The 22895-nt window shown below is 52.1% G+C and overlaps 2 protein-coding genes across 2 annotated transcripts in view; one reads left to right on the top strand and one right to left on the bottom strand.

Moving 5' to 3' along the window:
* Positions 1-18853, bottom strand: part of DCTN1 (dynactin subunit 1) — an 83329-nt gene extending 64476 nt beyond the window's left edge. Inside the window, exons 1-2 of the mRNA XM_074147691.1 lie at positions 18781-18853; positions 12651-12800 (exon numbers count right to left, since the gene is read on the bottom strand). The gene's annotated coding sequence lies outside the window, so the exon portion shown is untranslated. The remainder of the gene's footprint in view (positions 1-12650; positions 12801-18780) is intronic.
* Positions 18854-19254: 401 nt separating this feature from the next.
* Positions 19255-22815, top strand: LOC141464663 (uncharacterized). Its single transcript, XM_074147694.1, has 5 exons — positions 19255-19313; positions 20199-20275; positions 20733-20890; positions 20997-21163; positions 21469-22815. The coding sequence occupies exons 3-5, from the start codon at positions 20740-20742 to the stop codon at positions 22768-22770; spliced, it is 1620 nt and encodes a 539-aa protein (XP_074003795.1). The 5' UTR covers positions 19255-19313; positions 20199-20275; positions 20733-20739; the 3' UTR covers positions 22771-22815.
* The last annotated feature ends 80 nt before the right edge of the window (positions 22816-22895 follow it).

Raw genomic sequence — 22895 nt, 5'->3', positions numbered from 1 at the left:
TGTATAAGCCCAGCCGGGACCACAGCTGCCTGGCAGTTGGCGCACGACACCTCTGCTGCCCATGGTCACTGGATGTGAAGCCAGACGCGCTGGCACCTGCGGTCCCACCAGCAGTGTGGACATGCTCCTTCAACCAAGCAGAGTGACGGCTGCTTATGCTGAGCACAGGGATGGGCTGGGGAGGCTCATGCAGAGGCAGAGCTGCCAAATCCATGTGTGTTTCCGTACTCCCAGAAAGACACGGACACGCAATTCAAAACTCCACCCAAGTCCTGGCTGCCAGGCTTAGGGAGGGCTGATGGACCTGCAGCTCCATCACTACAGCGAGCCCCCTCTGCTCCACAAGCAACTTTCCACCTCCAAATAATAGATTTATTTAATGATATTGCACCTCCAGATAATGGATTTCGTTAACGATAGCGACATCTCAAAAAAGTTTTGTCTTCATTTGTCTCATGACTCCCCCCAGCCTGTATGAACACAGGTCAGTCTCAGGATTTATTTGTCACTCAGGTCATTAGTTAGATGTTATAATTAACACAGCAGCCAATTAATAACATATGCACCACCACAAGAAAGTAACAAAACAAATCGTGAACGTCCTTCTTGCATGTCTGCGATCACATTAGTGCTGAATGACAAAAGTTAATGCAATTAAATCTGGCAAAAGTAGGTACACATTTTCAAACTCGCATATAAAATTATATTTTTTTTAATCTATCAAATAAGGTTTAACTTTAAAAACCAAAGTTTATTAAATCCACAGTATTCTCATGCTGAGTGTCCTCACTTCCCAAGAAAGTCTGTAATTTGTCACATCAGCAAAAAAGCATTTCAGATTAACTTTTACCAAACACACTTCACTTAACAACATCTCCAAGGACCTTCTGGAGTAGCATCCTGGCCCAGATGGGAGTCCTTTACAATGCCTGTAAAGGTACGTAAGTATTCCGTACTCCCTGAACCTGCTGGGACACAGCACAAGGGGTAGAAAAGGACTTCAAGGGGCTCAGTGAGGTCCACCCTAGAGCTCTGCATCACAACTGCAGCTTCCTAGGACCTATCAGAAACAGGACCATCTCAAGTCCATCCACCTCTCAGCGGGAAGGACAGACTGCCGTCCATCTAGGAGTGGAGAGGTTCAGAACAGACACCATGGTGGGGTGACAGGTACGGCCATGGCCATTAGAAAGGGAACAAATGGAACATTTCCCCCAGCTCACATCAAAACCCAAACACCTCCCACTCCTGGGAAAGGCTCTTTGCATGACCACAGAGCTCAAGCAGTAAGGTCAAGCATACCATGTATAACACTATCACAGAATACTCACACAGAACATCCACAGACCTTCACTCACAGGTATTTTTTTTTTAGGGCAGGATCTCAATCATCATTCCACAAAATCATCAGTGTCACACCAGGGGCTTCACCTGCTTCTCCCAGCACCACTCGCTGCAGTTCAAACTGAGAAGCACCACGTTCCTCTGCATCAAAGCAGATCTCCCACCAACTAGATATCCAAATAGCTCAGATATCCCCTTAAATAGACAACTCAGTGCTGCAATATCCATTCTCAAATTCAATAACTGTTCTGGAGCTTAACATGAAACTATGCCTCTGAAGAGCACAGATAGCACTAAGGTAGTGCTGCGTGTTCTACAAGTAAGTCTGGCCAATACAAAAACCCACCAAAACTTATATACTGAAGGTCTATTTGTCAGTCAGCACTAATTTTAATAGAAACATTTCCTGAATCCTTAATATTCAGGAAAGAAGGGAGAGCACAGAATAAACATCTAACATATTCATGCCCTTAAGACAAGGTGATGGCTAACTTTTGTTTCTAACTAATTAGAAATAAGACCATGGGACAAGTTGCACTGCTCCAACGTGAGGATGACAGTGCACGCCATTCACCGACATCTCCATGGTCTTAAGTTCAGGAGCTCACCAGCACAGTTTTGTTCAGGTAACACACATGGCTTTGTTCTAACCAAAATCCTAAACAGCAATTCGGACTCAGAGCTGCAGAACCACATGAGCCACGGGGCCAGCTCCCCGGCCGGGGATCGCCACTGTCCTTGCCTCAGGACAACACACCAGGACCAATATTATCTTTTTCTTGTGTTGCAGTTTGCCATAACCCACGCTCCTGTCAGTATGTCGAAATGAAACAAGGATCAACCTGATTTCTCTGATGACTCTGTCTTGCTTCAGCTCTCCAGTGCTGCCAAACAAGCCAGGGGCTAATCTGCCCGACTCAACTCAAGACTGGTACTCTCATGGAGATTCAAAGCAACGTTACTACTGCAATTTTGGATTTTAAAAGGAAACTGTCTAAGCTGGAAATAGTGCATCCCCAGCACTTTCCAGACAGATGACTGCGGGCTGGGGACCCAATGGCCTTCCTGAGCAGAGGAGGAAGGACAAAGCCAGGTCGGTGGTGGCCCAGGGAGGCCGGTGTCCACCTGCAGCCATTCCTCTCGGCTGCAGTCACGGTCCCTTGCCAGCTGCAGAGGAAGGAGGAGAGGGTGATAGACACCATAAACTTAGGGACGGTCCTCCTGGGCGTCACTAGGGCTCGGTAGCCCAACACAGCAGCCAGTGACACAACCCAGGGTCTCCAGACACAATACAACATGCCAGCTCCTTGCTGATCTCTTCCTAAGAGCCAGAGCGTCTCTGGAGAGCTGCACCTAGCACACTGAAGGGTCTGCCCTTGGCAACTGGCAGGCTCCATCTTCAGGAAAACCAACAGGCAAAACTTCAGGTGGGACTGAGTTTCGGGAACTCTTTCCCTGCCACCAGTGACCAAAAGGTCATCTTCTCCCATTTCCCAGTGAACAAAGGAGGCACAAGCATCCTCTCTGGTCATATCAGCTTTTCCAGCAGGCCACACCAGTACTCTGGATACCTGAAGTTTGGGCACAAAGAGCAAGATGGTGATACGCTGATGGTGAGTAAGAAGGATGGAGGAGGAGAGAGCTGTAGGAAGCTCCCACAGGCCAGAGGAGGAGAGAAGGGGTATGCACATGAGACCAGAGTCACCTCATGGGGCCACTCACCCACTGACAGACTCTGAATCAGGCAGGAGCCCTCAGGAGATCTGCGTAAGCATCAATGCGGACAATCTGTAACAGCTCAATCATCACTCCCATGCAGCGATAGTCTAAAGGGTGAATAAGCTGCTAAATTACATGAAATGAGAAATTAGTGTACTCTGATAGCAGAGGCAACATTCCTTCCCCCCGCTCTCCCAAACCTACACCGCAGAGTACCGATGGCCAACTCGGGAGCCCTGAGAAGAGGCACAGGGGAGGCAGTGGGGATCAGGCAGCCAGAGAAGCAACCAGGAATGCTGACCCACCGGAGCAGCCATCACTGCCCATGCAGCACCAGACCAGTGTCCGTCAGGACAGACCCTACATACGGTGCTCGGAGGAAGCCACCATCCCAGAAGGAGCTCCTTGTCCTGCTCACTAGCCAGACAGGCACAGGGTTGGAGAAGAAACCTCCTCCAGGTGAGGAGCAAGCCACATGGGCTGCACTTTAACTGCCCACCTGCTCCATCTGCACAGCCACCTACCTGGCACCACTTTTTCCCATTTTTACCCCCATTCAAACTATTACACACATTTATGGACCATTTCCTCAGTTATTTGAAGATGCTGGTTATCAGCCACTGAAAAATGGATACAATTCCAAGTGACTTGACTTGTGATTCCAGCACGATTTGGGTCACTACTGTGTTTCATCTGAGCATGACGGTCTCAGCTTTTCGCTCCATTATAGCGGATAACCCAAGGAATATTTATTGTATTCCTTCCAGAAGTCAGACTCACATCATTACGCTGGCACACGGGGACGCCTCCCTCCGTGCAGATATGACTAATTGAACCTCAAACTGTCATTCAAACTACAGATCAAAAGTTTCAGGCGAACCTCGAACACAGCAACCACCTCTGAAAAGCTCCCATGACGAGATTCACAACCGCAGGTTAAAATGCTCTTAGCCTTGAATTCAAGATGTGACCCAACACAGCTGGAATAAGGAAAGAATTGGAAAAAACTCTAGTTTCTGTTAAGCCTAGTTATTACTGAATAGATAGTGTGTGGTGCTGCCATACTGTCCCTATTGAAAGGAGGGAATTACCCCAGGATTAAGAGCAGACCCATCAGCCGGTGACACGTTGGGGGTGGCTGCCATCTCACCCAGAAGCTGGAGCGGCGTGGGTCTGCTGCTGTCAGACTTGCAGATGAGGCAGCAAGGCATCGCCAGGATGAAGCCCCCACTGTGCAAACACTGCCATGCTACTGGATTCATCCTGCTCAAGGCTGGGAAGCAAGAAGTCAAATCGGTTCAGGTGTTTCTGACTGCAACGACACCGGCCACAGTGCTGGTGTATGACCACACATCCCTAAAACCCTTGTACGGACACCACCAGGACAGCCCAGCCAGAAGGGCTGGCACAGCTTCGGTCCCCGCGGTACTGATTTCAAAATGCAATTTGAGTAAAACGCAGATAAGCCTCCTCGCATGCATGAGATACAGCTGCCTTCCTGCCTGACCGAAATTCAATGCAGTTATCAGGACAGAACTGTCAAGACTCAGTTTGAAATTTCACCTCCTTCGCCCCACTGTCTCCCACTGAAAACAGCAACACTTAGCAAACACAGAATCCCGGAAGCAGGAGCCGTCTGCCTTCGTTCACCCGCAGACATCATTTCCCAGCCCAGGGGAGCGCTCCGCAGCCGCATCCCCACACGGAAACACACTTTGACCCTGCACAGGGTGGGGAAAGCAACTTTCCAGCCGCGTGTTATCACCAGCAGCCCCGAGCCTTTTTCTGAATGGCAGTTGCTCTGTTCAGCAGCCTGTGACCACGCAAGCAGATCGTTTCGGCCAGAGACCAAATCACACACGCAACGCCCCACCAGTGACGGGCGGCTCTGGGCTTGCTGCTCTCGCACAACGCCCTTGCCCGGGCAGGCAGAGCAGTGGCAGGTCACACTCCTCCACGGGGGTTTTTTGGGTAGTCCCCAGGCCGGACACGGACCTGGTATAAGGGGGGGGTGGTGGGAAGGTGACTGCCCTCCCCAGCTCTGCCGAAGCGCAGCCCTCCCACCCCTGCAACCGGCCCTGGAGTTATAAAGCTCTCTGCCAAGTTGGCAAGCACACCAAGTAACAGAGACACCGAAAATGCACCGCCCGGTCCCCAAAACAGCGAGTGTCTGGGACACAATGTCACCACGCCGGCGAGGGAGAACAAAATGACAAAGAAAGAAACTCCAAAGAAAGGCCTTGCTGTAGGGCCAGTGCCCGACTCCGGTTCTGCTGCCCACCGCACAGCCCAGGGTTAACTGCAATATGGTAAAACCTGGAAATGATTTTCAGGCACTCGGAAGCTCAGTATCTCACCATGCAACCTGGAAAATAAGCAAAGAGGAAGAAAAAAAACACGATGCGGAAAGGAAAACAACCCTGAATCTTTGTGCTGTAAAGCCCTAGAAATATTCTGTCATCACCGGAGGCTCAGCTGACACCTCATTGCATTATCGGTGATAATTAACAGCAAAGACAGACTAACTTACATCAAAAGGACATGTCCGCTAATATAATTCAGACTATTTATCTACCCACACTGTATACCATAACAGACATTGTTGGTGATGAAGATATCAAATTCCAGAAATATGAAAGCAGAGGAAACACAGCCTAGATTTCAGTATAAAAATAGATATATTTTTCATTGCAACAGATAGCATTAAGATACATTACAATATTATCTAACAGCATAGCCAGGAGTTTGTAAATAAGTTTCCCTCCCCCCAACTTACCCGGCTGTATGTGTGTCTCTTGCTCTGGGCCATGCTGCCGCTGGCTTTCCTCTTTATTTTAAAGATTTATTATTTTTAGATAATGGTCTCTGTTCATGGCCAGCAGTAATACAGCAGAGGTTTTTCACGTTTCAGCCGATCTAACCATCCCTGTGTCCCCGCAGCGAGGCTCTGCTGGGTCACACAGAAAGGGGGAAAAAAAAGCCCTTTTCTGGCAGAGGATTCTTTAATACAGGGATATACAAAAATCCAGCCCGGCTGATGGAGACTACTCTGCGCTAGTGCTGCTCCAGACTTGTCACCGGCGCTGCCAGCTCGCTGGGTCCTAACGCTACCCGGCTCCTGATGGAGCTGCAGGAGGAGAGGCAACCGGCCTCGGCTCAGCCACCGTAAGGCCCCCGGCACGGCCGCTGCTCGCCGGACACTGGAGAAGGCAAAACCTCCTCCTGCCCATCCTGCTGTGCTGGCAGCACCCACTGCTGGGTGCTGGGCAGGGCCACCCTCATGTCCTCCAGCCAGGAGCCAACCAAGACACCACCACAGCAGCACTCGGCATGCCTCCCACGCTCTCCCCCGTCCCCCTTGCCTGGCGCCAAGGTTTGCCCCCAACAGCCGTGCCTTGCTTTTCCCCTCTCCCCGGCACTGCATCCCTCCATAGCAAAGTTTGAGGAAAAACACCATGATGCACATTCTCTCCCCAACACCCCACAGCCACGTACAGCACCACCGGGTAAAGGTGTGCACACAACCGTGGCACAGGCAGACGAGAGGCACGGAGACCAAACAGTTAATTGTGGGGCATTTTTTAAAAATCAATAATTGTTCTTCCCCTGGTTGATCTGAATAGATGCCTAATTAAAGTCATCAGCCCCTCTTCTCAGAGCTGTCTGCGGCGTTAATTGCTGCCTGTGAAATGGCAAGCAGGGCTAACAGAGGGGGCTTTGGCAAGCCACCGTGCCCCACCGCCTCGTGCTGTGGCTTCCTCCATGGCTGCAAGACAACAGCACGTGAGGACCCTGCACCCAACCATGCCCCACCGGGACACCAACACACACCGCTGTCTCCAAAACAGGGGTCACATCAGGAATTTTTATGGTTGTTTACAACCTATTTTAGCACCCAATTGCTGTGACCATAACAAAGGCAATGAACTATTTGAAGAGAAAAACCAATGTCATCACAAAGTTTTTAAAAGGGTGAAGAAGAACAAGTTTGGGAAGTTCTTGACAGGTCAATATGCGGGCTGTAGTTCATTACTTGCAGTAATAAACAAGACCAACACTTGTATCCCATGGTCCCTTATCTCCTGCACAGCTGCAGATGATTCCTTGGTATTCTATGAACGGTAAACAAGAAAAGCAAGCTTCACATCAGCTGTCTTAATGCCTGTACCTGTGCTGAAATTTTGCTTTAAGAACTGTAAGTAAGGCAGAAAAGTTTGAAAACCATAGATGTACATCAAAAAAGCAAAGCATGGAACCAAACGAGAGGTGGCACATTCAGATAGAGCAAGATCAGACATCTCACAGAATGAACTAGGTGGTCCTTCAAAGATACAGCAGTTACAACCAAAGGAATGAACTTTAAAGACATACAACGAGGATGAACAACAAAAAACTTAGTTAGAAACTACGCCTTTATCACAGAGACAACCAAGAACTCAACAAGAGCAAGCCCTGAACACTGGCTGATCACCAGAGCTACAAACTGCCCAGGGTGAGCAAACAGGGAAATAACTGCACAGGGGTTTTGTCAAAGCACAATTATATTTCTCATGCAAAGCACAGGTTAAATTATCTACTAGGTAAGCACACTGCCGTCAACAAGCCTGCTCCACGTTACTCCAGACAGCCAGCACAAAGGGGAAGTTAAAACCTGTCGGTCACTTCCTAAGCAGTCTTCTGCAGAGATGCCTGAGCTGAAGTCATTTTTCCTCTTCTCTACCCTGTTGTAAAGGAAACAGTTACACATACAGAAATCCAACCCAAAAGTTACTGAGCGTTACAAAAAGGCAAGAGTATCTTCCCATTCCCCTCAACTCTGTCAGCTCTCAGAGAGATCAAGGACGTTATATGCCAAAACTTGCATTATTTGAACAAAAATCCTTGTCAAACGCAACCAAAACTAGTCAAACACAATGAAATTATGAAAAAGCCAGACTAACATCACCTCAGCCAGCCCTGCGCGGCTGAGCCAGTGCAGCAGGAGGAACCCAATCTCCAGCCTCTCTCAGCCTTCCCACACACGATAAATATATTTTGCATCTGTGCAATCCATCAGATGAAAGTTCCCAAAGCTCTTCACAAAAACTCCAGTCCAGAGGACAGGCCAAACCACAACGATTAACCAGAAGAGAGGAATGCAAAGCAACACCAGAGAGAGCTGGAAACACCAGTGATGAGTTGGCTGATCAGAAATAGGCAGTTTCTCCCCGATCAGGTCACTCTGTCTTTCTCTACCGACCATAATACGAACAAAGCCGATCACTTTGGGAGGAGGATCGCAGTGCTCCCCCTGCACTGATCCATAAACAAAAAGGAGGGGTAGGAGGCATCACTGCAGCAGCCCCCAGCCATGAAGGTGGTTTTGGAACACAAGGGGGTCTCCTGTTCACACTGCAGAAAAATCCGACAGTTGTGTGACACCAAAATCCCCAGACTAAAAATACCCTTTCTGTTAACTTTCCCTCATTCCCCTACAAGGACTGTGCAGGCGTCGGGGCTCCCTGCTCCGCACAGGCTGACAAGACAGGGCTCTTTAGTTCCTCTCTAACAAACATGAAACCCAAATTCTTCCCTCTTAGAAAATCCATCAAGTGCTTTTAACCACAGAGGGAATTATTACCTCCAGCTTTGGAAGTCTCCAGCAACTCTCTGCCAGAATCCGAGATTGCACTGGAGGAAACCACCATATTTCACCTTTTCCTAATATTCTTCTCCTCTGCAGCCACTACTGGCCACTGTTAAGATGGGCTCCTGGCTGAGATGCACTTTCACACTGATCCAGAACAGACACTGCGTCGTGCTCTTCTCCAGCACAAACTACATCTGCTCAATTAATTTATTGTTTGGTTTTTTTTTCCTTTTTTAGCCGAGGTCCAGTGGATTTTACCAATGAGAGAGCTATCAGCAGGCTGCATCTTTGCAGAACCAGGCAAGCCCTGAGCACTTCCCTCAGACCAGGAGATGCAGCAGTGCACCTCCAAGTCTCCACGAGACTGGAAGTCTGGCACACGTCTGACCGCAGAGCCCCGCACACAGCTCGGCTTCAGTTCTGGCTCAGCAGTACAGGTTGCCACTTGCCTGCCCTGGAGCAACAGCAGCAAAGAAGCTCAAGAGGTCTGTCAAGGAGGTGTCCCACAGCGAACCATCCCTCCTGCTCATCCAGGGCTGCAGGGGCAGAAAACTCCTGGATGGGCAGGAGGGAGCAACTGTGCTCCTGCGAGGCACAGGCTGCCCACCACGGGGGCTCAGACGATCACAGGATAACTCAGAGCTGTGCCCCCAGTATCAAGAGAAACCCATTAACGGTGTTTGGGGACGGGAGGAGCCTCCGGTTCACACATTCAGTTTAATACAAGAGGAAAAAGGTTCTTGTGATCAAGGCGTGGAACAGACTCAGGAATTCTGAATTCTAAATACCAAAGTTTTTTTTTCTGTTTTCCTGTACGACCTCTGGGCCGCTGGGGCAGAGCCAGAAGAACAGCTGGCCATGGCACGAGACGTATGAGAACTGTGGCTAAAGAGGGGGCATGGCCATCTTGCACAAATATTTGCTGGGTGCTAACCCCAGCAGAGCCACAGTGCTGTTTACACTCGAAGGAGAGGCTGGAACGACAAGCAGGGAAATCAAGTTAAAGAAACCCTTCATGCAAGTAACGAAGAAAACTGGGAAACACCCACAGAATTTCACAGGGAGTTTAGAAAGCACAGAAGGGTGAACGGTCCTGCAGCAGCCTGGGAACGGGTGACATGGGACACTTCCCCCTCTCAAGGGATGGGAACTTAGCACTCTGTTTCCCACAGAGCCCTAAGAATAACAGGATATATTCAGAAATAAGCAAAATACTAGTAAATATCACGAAGGTTTTCCTCCCAGTGAGACCAGCTGTAGCTGGAAGAGTGTTTCTTTCATTTAAAAAGAAAATTACAAACGCTACACAGCTAATTTCTCCCTCTTCCCCAATCCTAGAGTTTTCCACATTAAACCTGAAGCGCAAGGGACTTTTTCCCCCACACGTACACACAATTTTTCCCCCTGAAGCATCCCCACAGAGCCCATTCTACCAGTCAGCTCAGCAGCCGGTTCCCTAATGACTGAAAATGCACTGGCAGGCAGTGGGGCACCACTGACCCGCCTCAGCTCCCATCGCCGGCATCAATGGGTGAACTTACATCAAATTGCCCAATTTCCCCACAGTGTCACCCACAAACGCAGCAGTGATGGAAATCAAACCTGGGTGAATGAAGCAACACAGAGGAGTATGCAATGAAGATACTTCCAGTAAGAACACATACTGAGTTTCTAATATCCAATTAGGGATTCATTACAGTTTCATTGGAAACTGTAATGCTTTCATTTTCCAATGAAAGCTAAAAACAATTACACAAAACTTGAGAACATTTAAACATTTAAAACAAGTCCATGATTAACCCCAAGAAGGACAATAAGTTAGTGGCAATTTCAAGCCCCTGCAGCCTATACAAAAGCTGCCAACAAAGAAAGGGGAAGAAACCTCAATTTCAGGTCATTGAAAGCTAAATTAAAATATTAGAGAACGTTCAAGCTACTTGCCGTAGCACAGGCAACACTCACAGCGATCAAAGCACACTCTCCCCTTGTGACTACAGTGCCAAGGCTGGAGCTTGCCTTCATTTTCAAAAAAGCCTCTCAAAACACGCGATGCTACAGAAGGGCTGGAACATAGAAGGACAGCAGACGGTACTGACTGCCAGTGATGCTCCACCAGAGTGCCCTAAAAGCTTCCCACGGAACACAGAAATCCTACGGCTGCTGAAATAGGTCAAGAACAAGAGCAGAGCCACCTGCACCGCATGCTGATGGAGCGCCTCTGCCCCCCAAAGACACCTGCCCTCAAGAGATGCCAAACATCAGCATCCCCCAAGCCACCGGCCAGGCGGCAGCCAGGCAAGAGCTGTGACAGTACCAAGAAACATCTGTTCCCTCCAAGAGCAAAGCACAGGAAAGAGATCCTGAAAGTGCTGGAGCCCAGCACCCGGAACCTGTGGGGCCCCACTGAGCGCTCCAAGCCCCAGGGGAGCAGCCGCTGGAGGCACCATGCTCGGCCAGGAGCCGAGCCCAGCCCAGCTGGGGACCACCATCCCCACAGCACTCGAGGGCACTGTGCTCCCTCCCACTCGGGGACCCCAGTTTCCCAAACCCACATAATGATGGAGGACAAGTCTCCAAGCCCAGAGCCCCAGCTTTTCCCAACTCTACCAGAGGGTCTGTAGCCTGCCAAAAGGCAGACCCATCCTCCTCCTCCCACCCTCACAGCCTGGAACGCTTTGGTCAGCAGGTGGGGTATGCGTGAAGGCCACCTGGCTGCAGCGTTGGAGGGTCTTTACAGCCCCAGACCACAAGGAGGACATAAAACGTGCCAACTCCAACCCTTTGCATTGAGATTTCCTAAACCCATACTGAAATAAGTATATATATAAAAAAAAAAGCAAGAGCCTTTGAAAATTAATTTGTGAATAGAGGTAGGCTGAACATGAAAATCACTATTTTGTCAACCACGAGGATACAATATCGACTCCTTCAAGGAGATACCATTTCTTAACATAACAAAGTTACATAGCACCATTTGCCATTTTCTGTTTTCATTTCCCATTTGCTACATGTACTTTGGAATTAAAAATTAAAACTTGATGGAAAGACAAGAAACCAAGTTTAGACAATAGTTTTATTAGTTAACTGAAACTGCATTACATGAGGATATGTAAAGCTTTCCGTAATTAAAGCACTTTGAAACAGTCTTAAACAATCAGTGCAAACAAGAAAAACATCCGTAAGATGAAGCTGGCTGTTGGCTGCTGTAGCCTTTGCAGAACCAGTAGATTTCAGCCCAAAGTCTGTTCTATAGAGAGCAAAAACATTTCTTATTCCCCAAACTCAGCGAGTGTCATTTTTGGATGAACTGCTGTTTCAACCAAACAAAATCACTACGATGAATAAATCTTCCTGGCACCTCCAGAGGCTGCCACAGCTACCAGAAACTACAGCATCCCCTTTTCCACAAAAACATACCCTATTTTCTGATTCATGTTACAGCTTTGAAACTAATTTACTGTTTTAACATCCTTTAATAAATTTAGTTTAGCAAATCATAGGAAATGGCAGCAGCCTTAATAAAGGTTATGGTCACACCTCTTACTGCCCGATCCCCAACCGCGCTCAAGGCAGCTCCTGCCCAGTTCATCTCACAACTGCATGTGACAAACCCCAAACCTCTGACAGATCCCTGGCGTAGTTTATTCCCAAGCCACACCAGCTACCGGGCAAGTAGATTACCTGCCTCCAGATCCAACCTCACCTTTTAGACTACCAATAAGAAAATTTCTTGTCATAAAAGGGCACTGTATGCCCCAAGGAGGGACAGTTCTAGCAGGTCTTAGTGATGAAAAGACTCAAGAGCAAGGCCAGGCAAAAGGCAGTGTGTTGAGCAGGGGCCAGCAAACCAGGGAAGGGACCAGTGCAGTCAGCAATAATCCCAGGGCACTCACTCCTCAGCGCTTGCAGCAGAGCCACTTCTCAGGCATTTAGGCATTTATTAGCCAATAACACGTACCGTAAAAGCTGCCTGTGTGTTTGTTCACAAATCCAATTCAGATGATCTCAGGAGAGGTGTATTCGCATGGGAGACTGAACTAGATCAGCTTGGGGCATAATTCACACATCCAGCTCGTTCTTGCCCAAGTTTGGGGCAATCTTCATTCACCTGCAAAAAAGTAGCCAACATTACATATCTCCACACATCATGCTTTATGGGTAAGGTGCTGGTGCCACATCACGCTTCCTCCCCAGGGACACAGGCCATCCTGCACGCTGTTCGCAGCCATAGCTTTGTCAGCACCCACAGTGGTGGGTAGCTGCCCAAACTCTTGATGTAATACTCATCATTACAGACAAACTATCACAAAGCGGCCAAAGGACGTTCAGTTTAGAACATTCAGACTCTTTGCCGAAATCTGGGATAAGAAACGCCATGCAACTTGAACATTACCAGCTTATTCAGTTTAAGCAAACTAAGCAGGAAGTTTAAAAACCTTCCAAAAATTCCCCACTATTTATTTAGGAAGAGCAAAATTCCATCTTACTGTATTTTTTTATATATATATATATATTATACACACACACACACATCTCCCCATGAAATTACTTCAGCAAAGCTTCTTTTTAATTTATAAGCAGCTTAGTATTCCAGCAAACTTGTGTTCAGAAAAGAAATTCTAAAAATGGCACTTCAGGGTTCTGTCTTTATTGTGGCAATATAAATCCAGATTGAGTTTACTGAGTTTAAGACTTTTTTAATTAAACTATAAGCCACGCATACTCCTCTTAGGTGACCTGAAACTCAGCCTGGGTTCTTTTCTATTCTTGCCTGAGAAGTGGAAAGATTGCAAGAACCCTATCTGCCCAATTATACCTGCAGCAGCCCCCTCATCTTTGAAGTTTCTTCTCACTTATGAAAGTCAACACTGTTCAGCATGATGGGTAGGTACATAAAAGGCCAATTTTAGCCCTGTAATTCGTGCAAGAGCCAGAGAAAAACTCAACTCCAGCTCCTGTCCCAGCACTGACAGCAGGAGTACATCCTTATTTCTGTCTCTCAAGAACCACCTGTATGAGGCCAGTAACACGGAGAAAATCAATGACAGATACTGTGCTGTTATAGTCAGACTGAAGCCCACCACACTGACCAGTACAGCCCTGCAAATTCTTCATGCTTTACATGTTTGTATCCTAATGTGTCCCATTTTATATTTAGGCCGTGATCTTCTTGGAGCATGGAGTATCGCTCGGCCTGTCCCCGTTCACCTACAGCACAGGCAGGTTCTTGTCTGCAGCTTGGGCTGCTGCAGACCACGGTAATGCAGGTGCTTGACCAGCCACACAATCCTCCCTCCATTAGAGGTGTTCACCACTTAAAATAAAGCACTTTAGCCCGTGTCACTTGTAAACAATATAAACCAAGGTGTTTTGGTGTTTGAACCATGACTGCCTGACAAAAAGAGACAGGGCTTGCAGAGACAGGTGACACCTTTGAAGAGAAAGCAGAAAACACCCAAGCCCCATGCCCCCATGCCCCAGTGCTTGGCACAGCACCCGGGACACGACAGCAACCCACCAGCTGAAGGCCACGCACCCACCCAAGCACCAGGACAAGGCTTTTCAGGACCCCTCGCCTATTTAAAAACAAGCTGTCAGGACCGACCAAGTATCCCCTCCAACGCTACCAAACGCCAATCGCAGGCATGCCCAGGCTGCTGGAGGGGGGGCACCCACCCCGATTTGCGAGGCACTAGGACCCGGTGGGCGGGCGGGCGCTGGGAGCCTGCGCCCTGCACAGCTGCAGCACTGCACGGCTTCAGCCGCAGCAGCACCGCAGCACAGCCAGGCAGCCACCACGCAAGGACGCGGCGGCAGCAGGCGCCACTTGATGTTTCCCACACCAAAAATGCAGTGATTTTCTTTTTAGCTGAAACAAACTCACGGGATTGCAATCGATACACCAGCAGCACTGCCGGGAGATGGTAACCACGGCAACGGACCGAAAAGCAAAGGATGCTGCGGACCAGCCCCGGCTCCCCCCGGTAGCAGGAGGAGGTCAGTCGATTTTAGCTCATCTCCATCAAAATTATTCATTCATTATTTCACAGCTGAGCACCCTTCCATAGCCATCGAGTCCCAGCCATCAGCATGTCTATGTCATTTAGCCTTCACTGGGTTTAATTACACCAAGAAAAGCTGATTTAAATATATGCCTGCCTGCTTTATTGCTCCAAGATTTAGAACAATCAAAACTGTTTACTCCTTTGAGTTGACTTTGATCAACTGCTGGAAAAGCAGCTGGTGCATTTCAGCATTTATACAACTGCCTTTGATGTCTTTTCTGAGCAATTATCATCCTTAACAAACTTCTCCACTCGTTATGGAATTCCTGGCCAGCACATCCCCTTTCCCTCCGAGGGCAGGTAACTGAGGGTACTCACAGCGAGGCACGGCGCCACCTCTCACTAGTCTGCGGTGGCATTATCTGGGGCTGCGAGTCATTTTACAAGCCATAAAAAAACATCAATCAAAACCCCAGCAGAAGACTCCTCATTGTGTCAAGAGGAAGATCTAGCTGAAGAGCTGTGTGCCTAGATACAACAGTCCCGGCATGTTTACGGTCCATTTTCTTTCTTACTGTTTTGCATTCTTTAGGTGTTTTTCAAACAAACAAGACAGACTTGCAAACTCTTTAGGAATGGGTGCAACCCTCCCACTCCCCATCCCCCCAATTCAGCTTCTGTAAGTCCTGCTTGGCATTTGGGGCTCTCTGGTACATTAGTACAACACAGCCACCCAAAGGAAAGCCTCAGCTCCCAAGGCTGTCACTCCTGAAGCCTCCCTTCTATTAAAAATAAACAAATAAAAATTGCTCATTGCTCCCCCTCAAATGTTTCGAGAGAACTTAAAAGCGCCTTGGGTTTAATTTAGCAAGACACACTCCTGAGCGCCTGTGAAGTAGGTCACAGTCACTGTCTCAGCTTCATGTTTGCGAGCCGAGGGAGAAAGAAAAGGAAAGAAGAAATTGGTCCAAGGTCACACGCCAAGACCTTGACGGATCTTAAAAAAAACCCAAACATAACACCCACATCCTATTTAAAGACCAGCCCTTCCTGGTGAAGTCAATGGCTAATGCCGGAGAGCTCCACCAGGCATGCTCAGGGAACCTCTTGTGCTGAACATGAATGGACTGGGAGGTTTTGTTAATAAAACTGGAAAACAAGAAGCGCCGTGTTGAGTTTTGAGCTCATCTCTGCAACGCTGCAGAACGCAACCAGTCTACAGACAGAGAGGTTACACTTGATGCACATTGCAGGAGCTTATCCTGTCTGTGAAACCAGCCGTGATTTACTGAAATACTGTATCGTCAGCAAAGCCACAAAGAAAGATTTTATTTATCAAGAGGTTTAGAATCCAGAGAGGCTCTTATCTGGCAGAGCCGCTGGGTGCAGCCAGAGGGGACAACCCCCAGACAGATCAGCTGTTAGCACAACAGCAGCGTGTCACCACCCTGTTTGTCATTCTCACCCAAAATTTACTGCCTCGACTCAGTAAAAGACCCCTTTAACAGCAAAAGCCTGGCACAGTCCCTCAGCTCACACACACCTGGTAAATATTTTGGGAAATTCCTCCAGGGGAGGCTGGCAGTGGGGACAGCAGCACTGGAGAGCAGGGAACAGGGATTACGCTGGTGTCTCTGGGAGGGGAACACAACAACACCGGGGCCAGTCTCTTCTCCAAGGGTTCTCATCCCCTTGGAGCACAGCTTTACCCTTGGAACAAAGACACTGCTCTCTCCCTTCACATATTCACCCCTCTGCACTGCCAGGACACGGGGCTGGCTCTTCCACTGCCCCAGCACAAGGCCACCACAGACGCGGGGTGACACCATGGCACTGCCAGCGGCACGGAGAGAGGCAGCACCACCACAGCCGAGCGCAAGGGATGTTCCGTGACACAGTTCAAACATGGGGCTTGTGGCCCTCACATCGCAGGGGAGAAAACTGATTCCTTCAGAAAAATCAGAACAATTCAAGATACTGATTAAACACGGCAACGCTATAATGGGCAGACACACAGCTTTTAACATCCACCCTGCAACCTCATGGACTGCAAACTGAGGTACGTGGCCCAGTCTTAATTTGATCAGTCAATTAGTCAAATATTCTGCTGACTAACGAGGGTTCCAGTTTGTACTCTCATGCACCCAACAGGCAGAATTCTTAGCTAGAACACCTAAACTGTATCTTTACTAGACTATATGGAAGAAAATATTTGGCCGTAACAATTCTGCTTTTCTTTTTGGCCACTAAACAGCCATAATGCACACGTCTAATTATCCCACTTATTAATTATCCAAAGGCAGAGTCGTTCCTGCCCCTCCTCCACATCCAAATTATTCCAATCCAATAGCTGAGCGTTTCAGCTTGTGCAACTTCTGGTCCTTCCTAAATGCTATTTCTTAAATCTTCTCTTCATTTCTAACAATGTTTTGGCTCAACCTTTAATTTAGAACCAAAATTTCATCCGGATGGGGAACATGCAGGTTATCTGTACAAACTTCCCGTTTCCCAGCACAGAAATCTTCACAGGTCAGAACAGCTCTGTGAGCAGCACGCACTACTGGGAAGGGCTGGGAATCGCTCTCTGCTCGGAAGCAAGATTTTCTCATGTTTCACAAACAAGAAGCTACAACTCGGCAAACGTTTAATGTTAACGGTTACAACTGCAAAACGAGTTCTACCTTTACTGCACTAGCAGAAGAGTTTCCACAGGCAGAGCACCTGCGTTACATTTTTCCTACAGCGCAGATTCCCTCATCCCATAGGAGTCTGTCATGAAACTGTTCTGTCACACCCCATGCAAGAAAGCCAGCCACCATTTCTCAGATGGACTGAAGGTTTCCAGCACCACACTGAGGAAAACGGTGAATTACATGGGAAACAAACTCCAAAACCTGTAGCTACAGACAGCAGCTAAATAAAGTGAAAGACAACACTTCCCTTTTTTTTTTTTTTTTTTAAAAATAGCTTAATGTGAGTGTCTCTGAATACAGACAGCTCTGCTTCTGTAATGTTCCTCAAGGAACACTGACCTCTCTGGCATGCTCTCATCTGTCTTTACATTTGCTGCTGGAAATATTCTCATAAAACAGAATATCACTTTCTACAGAGAGTTCATGTGCTTAGTTACTGGTCTCAAGCCAATCACTGCTGTTACCTGCAAAGGTTTCCTTCTTCAAAATGACCAAGTTCCCCAGAGCTGGGCAATGCTGTCATGGCCGTAGATGCTTGTGCCACAACAAATGACTGCCCAGACTTCCCCTTCCACACTGCAGCCCGGCTGAGGGGGCCAGGGGGATCCAGAGCAGAGGAGGGGAACACAGATTCTGTTTGCAGCACAGGCACTGCCCACAGCGAGGGCAGAGGCAGTACCACACCAAGCCCCACACTGCCTGTGCGAGCACAGTGCTGGCAACACCAAGGTGGGGGGGCTCAGCGCCCAGCATTCCCCCTCCCTACACACACGCTCCCCACAGAGCTGCTCCCTGCCTCTGCAAACATTTAAAGTTAACGTTAAGGGTTACGACTGCAAAATAAGTTCTACCTTTACTCTACTAGCAAAGGAGTTTCCACTAGCAGAGTGACTGCATTATTTCTTTTCCTACAGTGCAAATGCCCTCATCCCATAGGAGTCTGTCATGAAACTGCTGGGGGGGGCCAGGGAATGGGGAGCATCGAGCTACGCCATGGGGGGAGCAACAGAGCCTGGACTGAGCCCTGCTCTGTACCTGCAACTGCTCCCACCGAGCACTGCCCCCCCAGCAGTCACCCCAGGGGGTTGGGGTCCCCCAGCACCGACCTTCGGCCTCCGCTCCATCTGGGCGAGCGCCCCCACCGCAACTCCAAGCCCCCAGCCCACCGGAAGGAATGCCCCTCTCAGCACCCACCCCACGGGGGCGGAAGGGCCCGAGCACCAACCGCCCCTCATACAGACCCCCACGGAGGCCCCCTCCGTGACCCCCCCACCGCTCCGCACCCCAGCGCCGACACGACATCCCCCCCTCCCATCCCATCCCAACACACACTGGGGGGGAATCCCCTCCCCGCACCCCCCCCCCCCCCAGCCAAGGCCGCGCCCGGTACCTGCCGCCCGGCCGCTCCCCAGCGCCGCTCACCGGATCCCGCTCTCGGAAGCCAGCGGCCCCCACCCGCCAGCGAGGCCCCCCGCTAGGCCCCTTCGGGCTGGCCGTCGCGCCGCCGCACCGCCCGGCCCCGCTGCCGGCCGAGCTTGGTGTCAGGCGTGGCTGCGGATAGCCCTCAAGGGGTCAGAAGGGCGGAAGGGGCCTCCGGACAGCGCGCATGCGCAGTGTGGCGAGTGAAGCCGGCCGGGCGCGGACGGGAGGGCACGTTATGGTGGGGGAGAAGGGATGGGAGGGTGGTGGGGCGGCGGAGCAGCTCTGCCCGGCAGCTGCAGGGGACCTGGCCGCGCCGGACGGCAGCGGGCGGGGCGGCCTAGCCGCGGGGGAGGGCGCCTTGTGCCCGGCAGCATGGGGCGCGGCAGGGCGGGGGCCGCCGGTGCCTGTAACGATGGGGCTGGGTCCCGCCCGCCGGGGAGGTGGGGCTGGGCCGGGTGGGAGAAGGAGGAAGAAGAAGTGGGACGAGACACGGAGCCCCCGGTAAGTGCTGCCGGCCCGGCATCGGCCCAGGCCCAGACCCCGGCCGAGACCGGGGGGCGGGTCCCGGGAGCGTACCGAGCCTGTTGCCATGAGGACGCCCCCCCGCTCCATTCCCCGGTGGGTCGGGGCCCGAGCCCGGTGCTTGGGGCAGCCCAGGGCCGGGAGCGGCACCTCGTCCCCAGCGCGGTGGGGGGAAAAGGGGGAGCTGGCCCGGGGGGCAGGCGATCCCCGCGGTGTGGCAGGGCCCTGGGGGTCTGTGCCCCCGAGCAGGGACACGCTGGCGCCTGAAATGGGCGTTGGGCTGGCGGTGAGCAGCCCCGGTATCGATCCCCACGGTGACAGCCTGTGTCCCGCTGGTCACAACACTTTGAACCCGCCAGCGTGGATAGTTTTCCACCCCTGTTGCCCACGAAGCTGACCCGGTTTGCCAGCCGGGAGGCTGTGTCCAGGGCTCCGGTGACAGTGTGACACGTCCCCTGCCCTAGCGGTGCCCACCTGGGCACCCGGCTGGAGGGTGACAGACATGGTCCATCTGTGCCGGCTGTTTTCACCCACTGTGTACCCAGAGGCAGCTTCCAGGAGGGTCTTCTCCTGGTCCCCAGCACCCTCACAGGCAGGGCTGATGTTTGCCTTTCTCCGGTTGCTAGGACTTCCAAAGCCCTCCCCACGCCAGTTAACCTCTCCCCAGCCCACTGGGCTGTGCTGGGGTGTGTCCCAAGTTAACAGATCCAGGAACTGGGATTCAGTGTTAGTCTGGCGGATGTTTTAGTCATCTCATTGAGATAGAGCCCCTCGTTTCTTGCCTAATTGCAGGGACACTAACACAGTGTGATTACCCAAGTGTTACCAGTCTCAATTAACACTGTGATTAACCCTTTTCTCCAGCTTCCCAGCACTGTCCTCTCCCGTCCTCAGTGCTGCCACGGCTGGCCTCCGGTGCTTGACCTGCCTGCCAGGAGGTGGTGAGGTTTGGGGTGTCCCTCTGGGCGAGGGGCTGCTGGGGTAGTTTATTTGTCATGCTGCCTTCTCCTCTCTGCCGGTGGGTTTGGGGTGTGCTGTGCCGCAGGGAACCGTGCTCGTTAGTCCTCTCTGGTCATGTTGGGGTTGCCTGCTGGGGGAAACCATGGTGCAGGTGCACAAAGCCAAGCAAAACTGAAACCAGAACCAAACAGCTCACTTTCCTCAGGCAAGCCCTGGGCAGAGCAGACACCCAGCCGTGGGCTGTGCTGCAGCGTAGCTGGGCTGGGTGAGGCCACACGCACCAAGGCAGGACTTTCTTAACCAATTTTGCAGAAATGGTTAAAGTGCACCCAAAATAAAGTTGGGCCCTGACAAGTTGCAGTGTGTGCTTGGGCCTGTGGGCAGCTCCAAGCTGGCCATCCAGAGCACACAGTGCCTGACTGTCCCTTTCCCCCGCAGCAGCCAGATGCCCAGGAGGAAGGAGGTGCCGTCGCTGGGCAGCCTCTGCCTGCAGAGCCTGGCCCGGCACATGCAGAGCATCTGGGTGAAGGACTACAGTGAGAACTACCTGGACGAGTACCAGTTCCGCTTCATAATGGGCCCCTTTAACGACCTGGGTGAGGCACGGGGTCTGGGGTCCCCCTCCGTGTGGGCAAGGAGGAGAATGGGTTGAGCGGTGATGGGGCTGTCTCACTGACCCCCGTAACGGTGGTCCCCCTGCAGCTGGCAGCTTGGTGCAGGACCTGATCCAGCTGCTGGGTGAGAGCCGGCGCCTGACGCGGGCAGCGCTCCACCTGCTCCTGGTGCCTCACCTGCGGGAGCTGAGCCTGCGGCCCTGCCCCAGCCTCGCCAGCAACGCCATCGGCCAGCTTGTCACCCTGCGCTGCAAGGTCAGCAGGCTGGGGATGCCCACCCTCCATGGAGTGGGGTGAGCAGGAATGGGGATGCACACCCTCTGTGGGACGGGATGAGTGGGGCAGGGGGTTCCCACCCTCTGTGGGCCTGGTTGAGCAGGAATGGGGATACCCACCCTCCCTGGGGCAGGGTGAATGAGATGGGGGGTTCCCACCCTCCATGGTGATGGGTGAGCAGGAATGGAGATGCCCACTCTTCATGGGTGGGTGCAGGGTGGCAGAGGGGTGTCGGTGTCCCCTCTGCCCCACCTTGCTGAGGGGGCTCCATGTGCTGGCGGCAGAACCTGAGCTCCCTGGACCTGCATGGCTGCAGCCGGCTGTCGGCAGACATGCTGGTGGACCTGGCGGAGGGGCTGCCACAGCTGAGCCGGCTGGGGCTGGCAGAAACACAGGCCAACGTCCAGGTGCTCTCAGCCGTGGGCTCTTGCTGCCGCCGCCTGCAGGAGCTGGACGTGTCCTACTGCAAGAAGGTGTCCCCACGTGCACTGCGGTACCTGGCCTATGACCCACTGGCGCAGTCCCTTTGCTGTCCCATGCTCCGTATCCTGCTGGCCCATGGCCTGGAGCCTTCAGGGGACAGTGGCATGGTGGCAGCACTGGCCTTCCTGCTGCTGGCCCTGCCGCGCCTGGAGTTCCTGGCCCACAGTGCCATGCCGGACGCCCTTCACCTCCTCCATGGGTGGCAGCTGGATGGCATCGGTGACTCTGAAGGCTTTCCCTCGCTGGAGGAGCTGGCACGGCAGCGGGGGGCTGCCCCAGGGGGTCCCCGGCTCACCCTGCCCCTGCGGCGGGTGGAGGAGGTAGAGGAGCCCAACCTGGCCACCATCCACGCCATCTGTCCCCAGGTCGAGGAGGCTGGCATGTGGCTGGGGGATGGCCCGGGCCCAGTGGGTGGCTGGGAGCTGCTGGGCTGGGGTCACCTGGCCCGGCTGACCCTAGGCTGTACCGGGCGGCAGGGCCGGGTGCTGGCAGAGGTGCTGCCGCTGGCACGGAGCCTGGGCCCCCGCCTGCAGACCCTGGCCTTGCATGGCTTCTGCTGCCAGGATGAGCTCTCCCTGGCCGCCCTGCTCGCCAGCTGCCCCAGCCTGCAGGCCTTCAGCGCTGAGCTGCACCCCCCGACGGACACTGACCCCAATGGGGAGACCCCAGCCGAGCCGTCCCGCTGGGACACTGACCTGCTTCCCCACAGCCTCCCCCAGCTCCAGAGCTTCTCCCTGACCCTGAGCAGCACTACCAGTGCCTTCCCAGCCGGGCATGGGCTGGCACTGTGTGCCACACTGGCCTCACTGCTGAGCCATGCCCCACGCCTGCAGACCCTCCGCCTGCTCGGCATCCCCTTCCCGTTGGACTCGGTGTTCGAGACGGTGCTGGCAGCACCAGGGCCACCCTTACTCGAGCTGCAGGAGCTCTCGCTGGCCGAGAGCTGGGTGTCCCGCCGGACCGTGCGGCTGCTGCTGGCCTCTGAGGGCTGCCTGTGCCGCCTGGACCTGTCCCACTGCCGGGACATCCACCGGCGGGACTACGATAGCTTCCTGCAGGCGGTGCGGAAGCAGCGGCTGGACCTGGACATCACCTGGGAGTAGCTGGCACTGGCTGTAGAGAGCTCTTTAATAAAGGAGTTACATCGCAGCTGGTGGCACGATCCATGCCCTGGCACGGCAGCCATCCCGGCACAGCGTCCCTGTGGCCGCTCTCCCTTTTGGGAAGG

Source organism: Numenius arquata, chromosome 5 (genome assembly GCF_964106895.1).
Source record: "Numenius arquata chromosome 5, bNumArq3.hap1.1, whole genome shotgun sequence".
Classification (NCBI taxonomy): Eukaryota; Metazoa; Chordata; class Aves; order Charadriiformes; family Scolopacidae; genus Numenius; species Numenius arquata.
Note: the sequence above shows the minus strand (reverse complement) of the source record. Positions and strands in the feature narration are given on the sequence as shown.

What these genes read in the sequence shown, in the direction of transcription:
- LOC141464663 (XM_074147694.1), top strand. Translation starts at nt 20,740, where the DNA reads ATGCCCAGGAGGAAGGAGGTGCCGTCGCTGGGCAGCCTCTGCCTGCAG. An exon ending in GGGCCCCTTTAACGACCTGG is followed by an intron (nt 20,891 to 20,996) that starts GTGAGGCACGGG and finishes GTCCCCCTGCAG; the next exon opens with CTGGCAGCTTGGTGCAGGAC. An exon ending in TTGTCACCCTGCGCTGCAAG is followed by an intron (nt 21,164 to 21,468) that starts GTCAGCAGGCTG and finishes TGCTGGCGGCAG; the next exon opens with AACCTGAGCTCCCTGGACCT.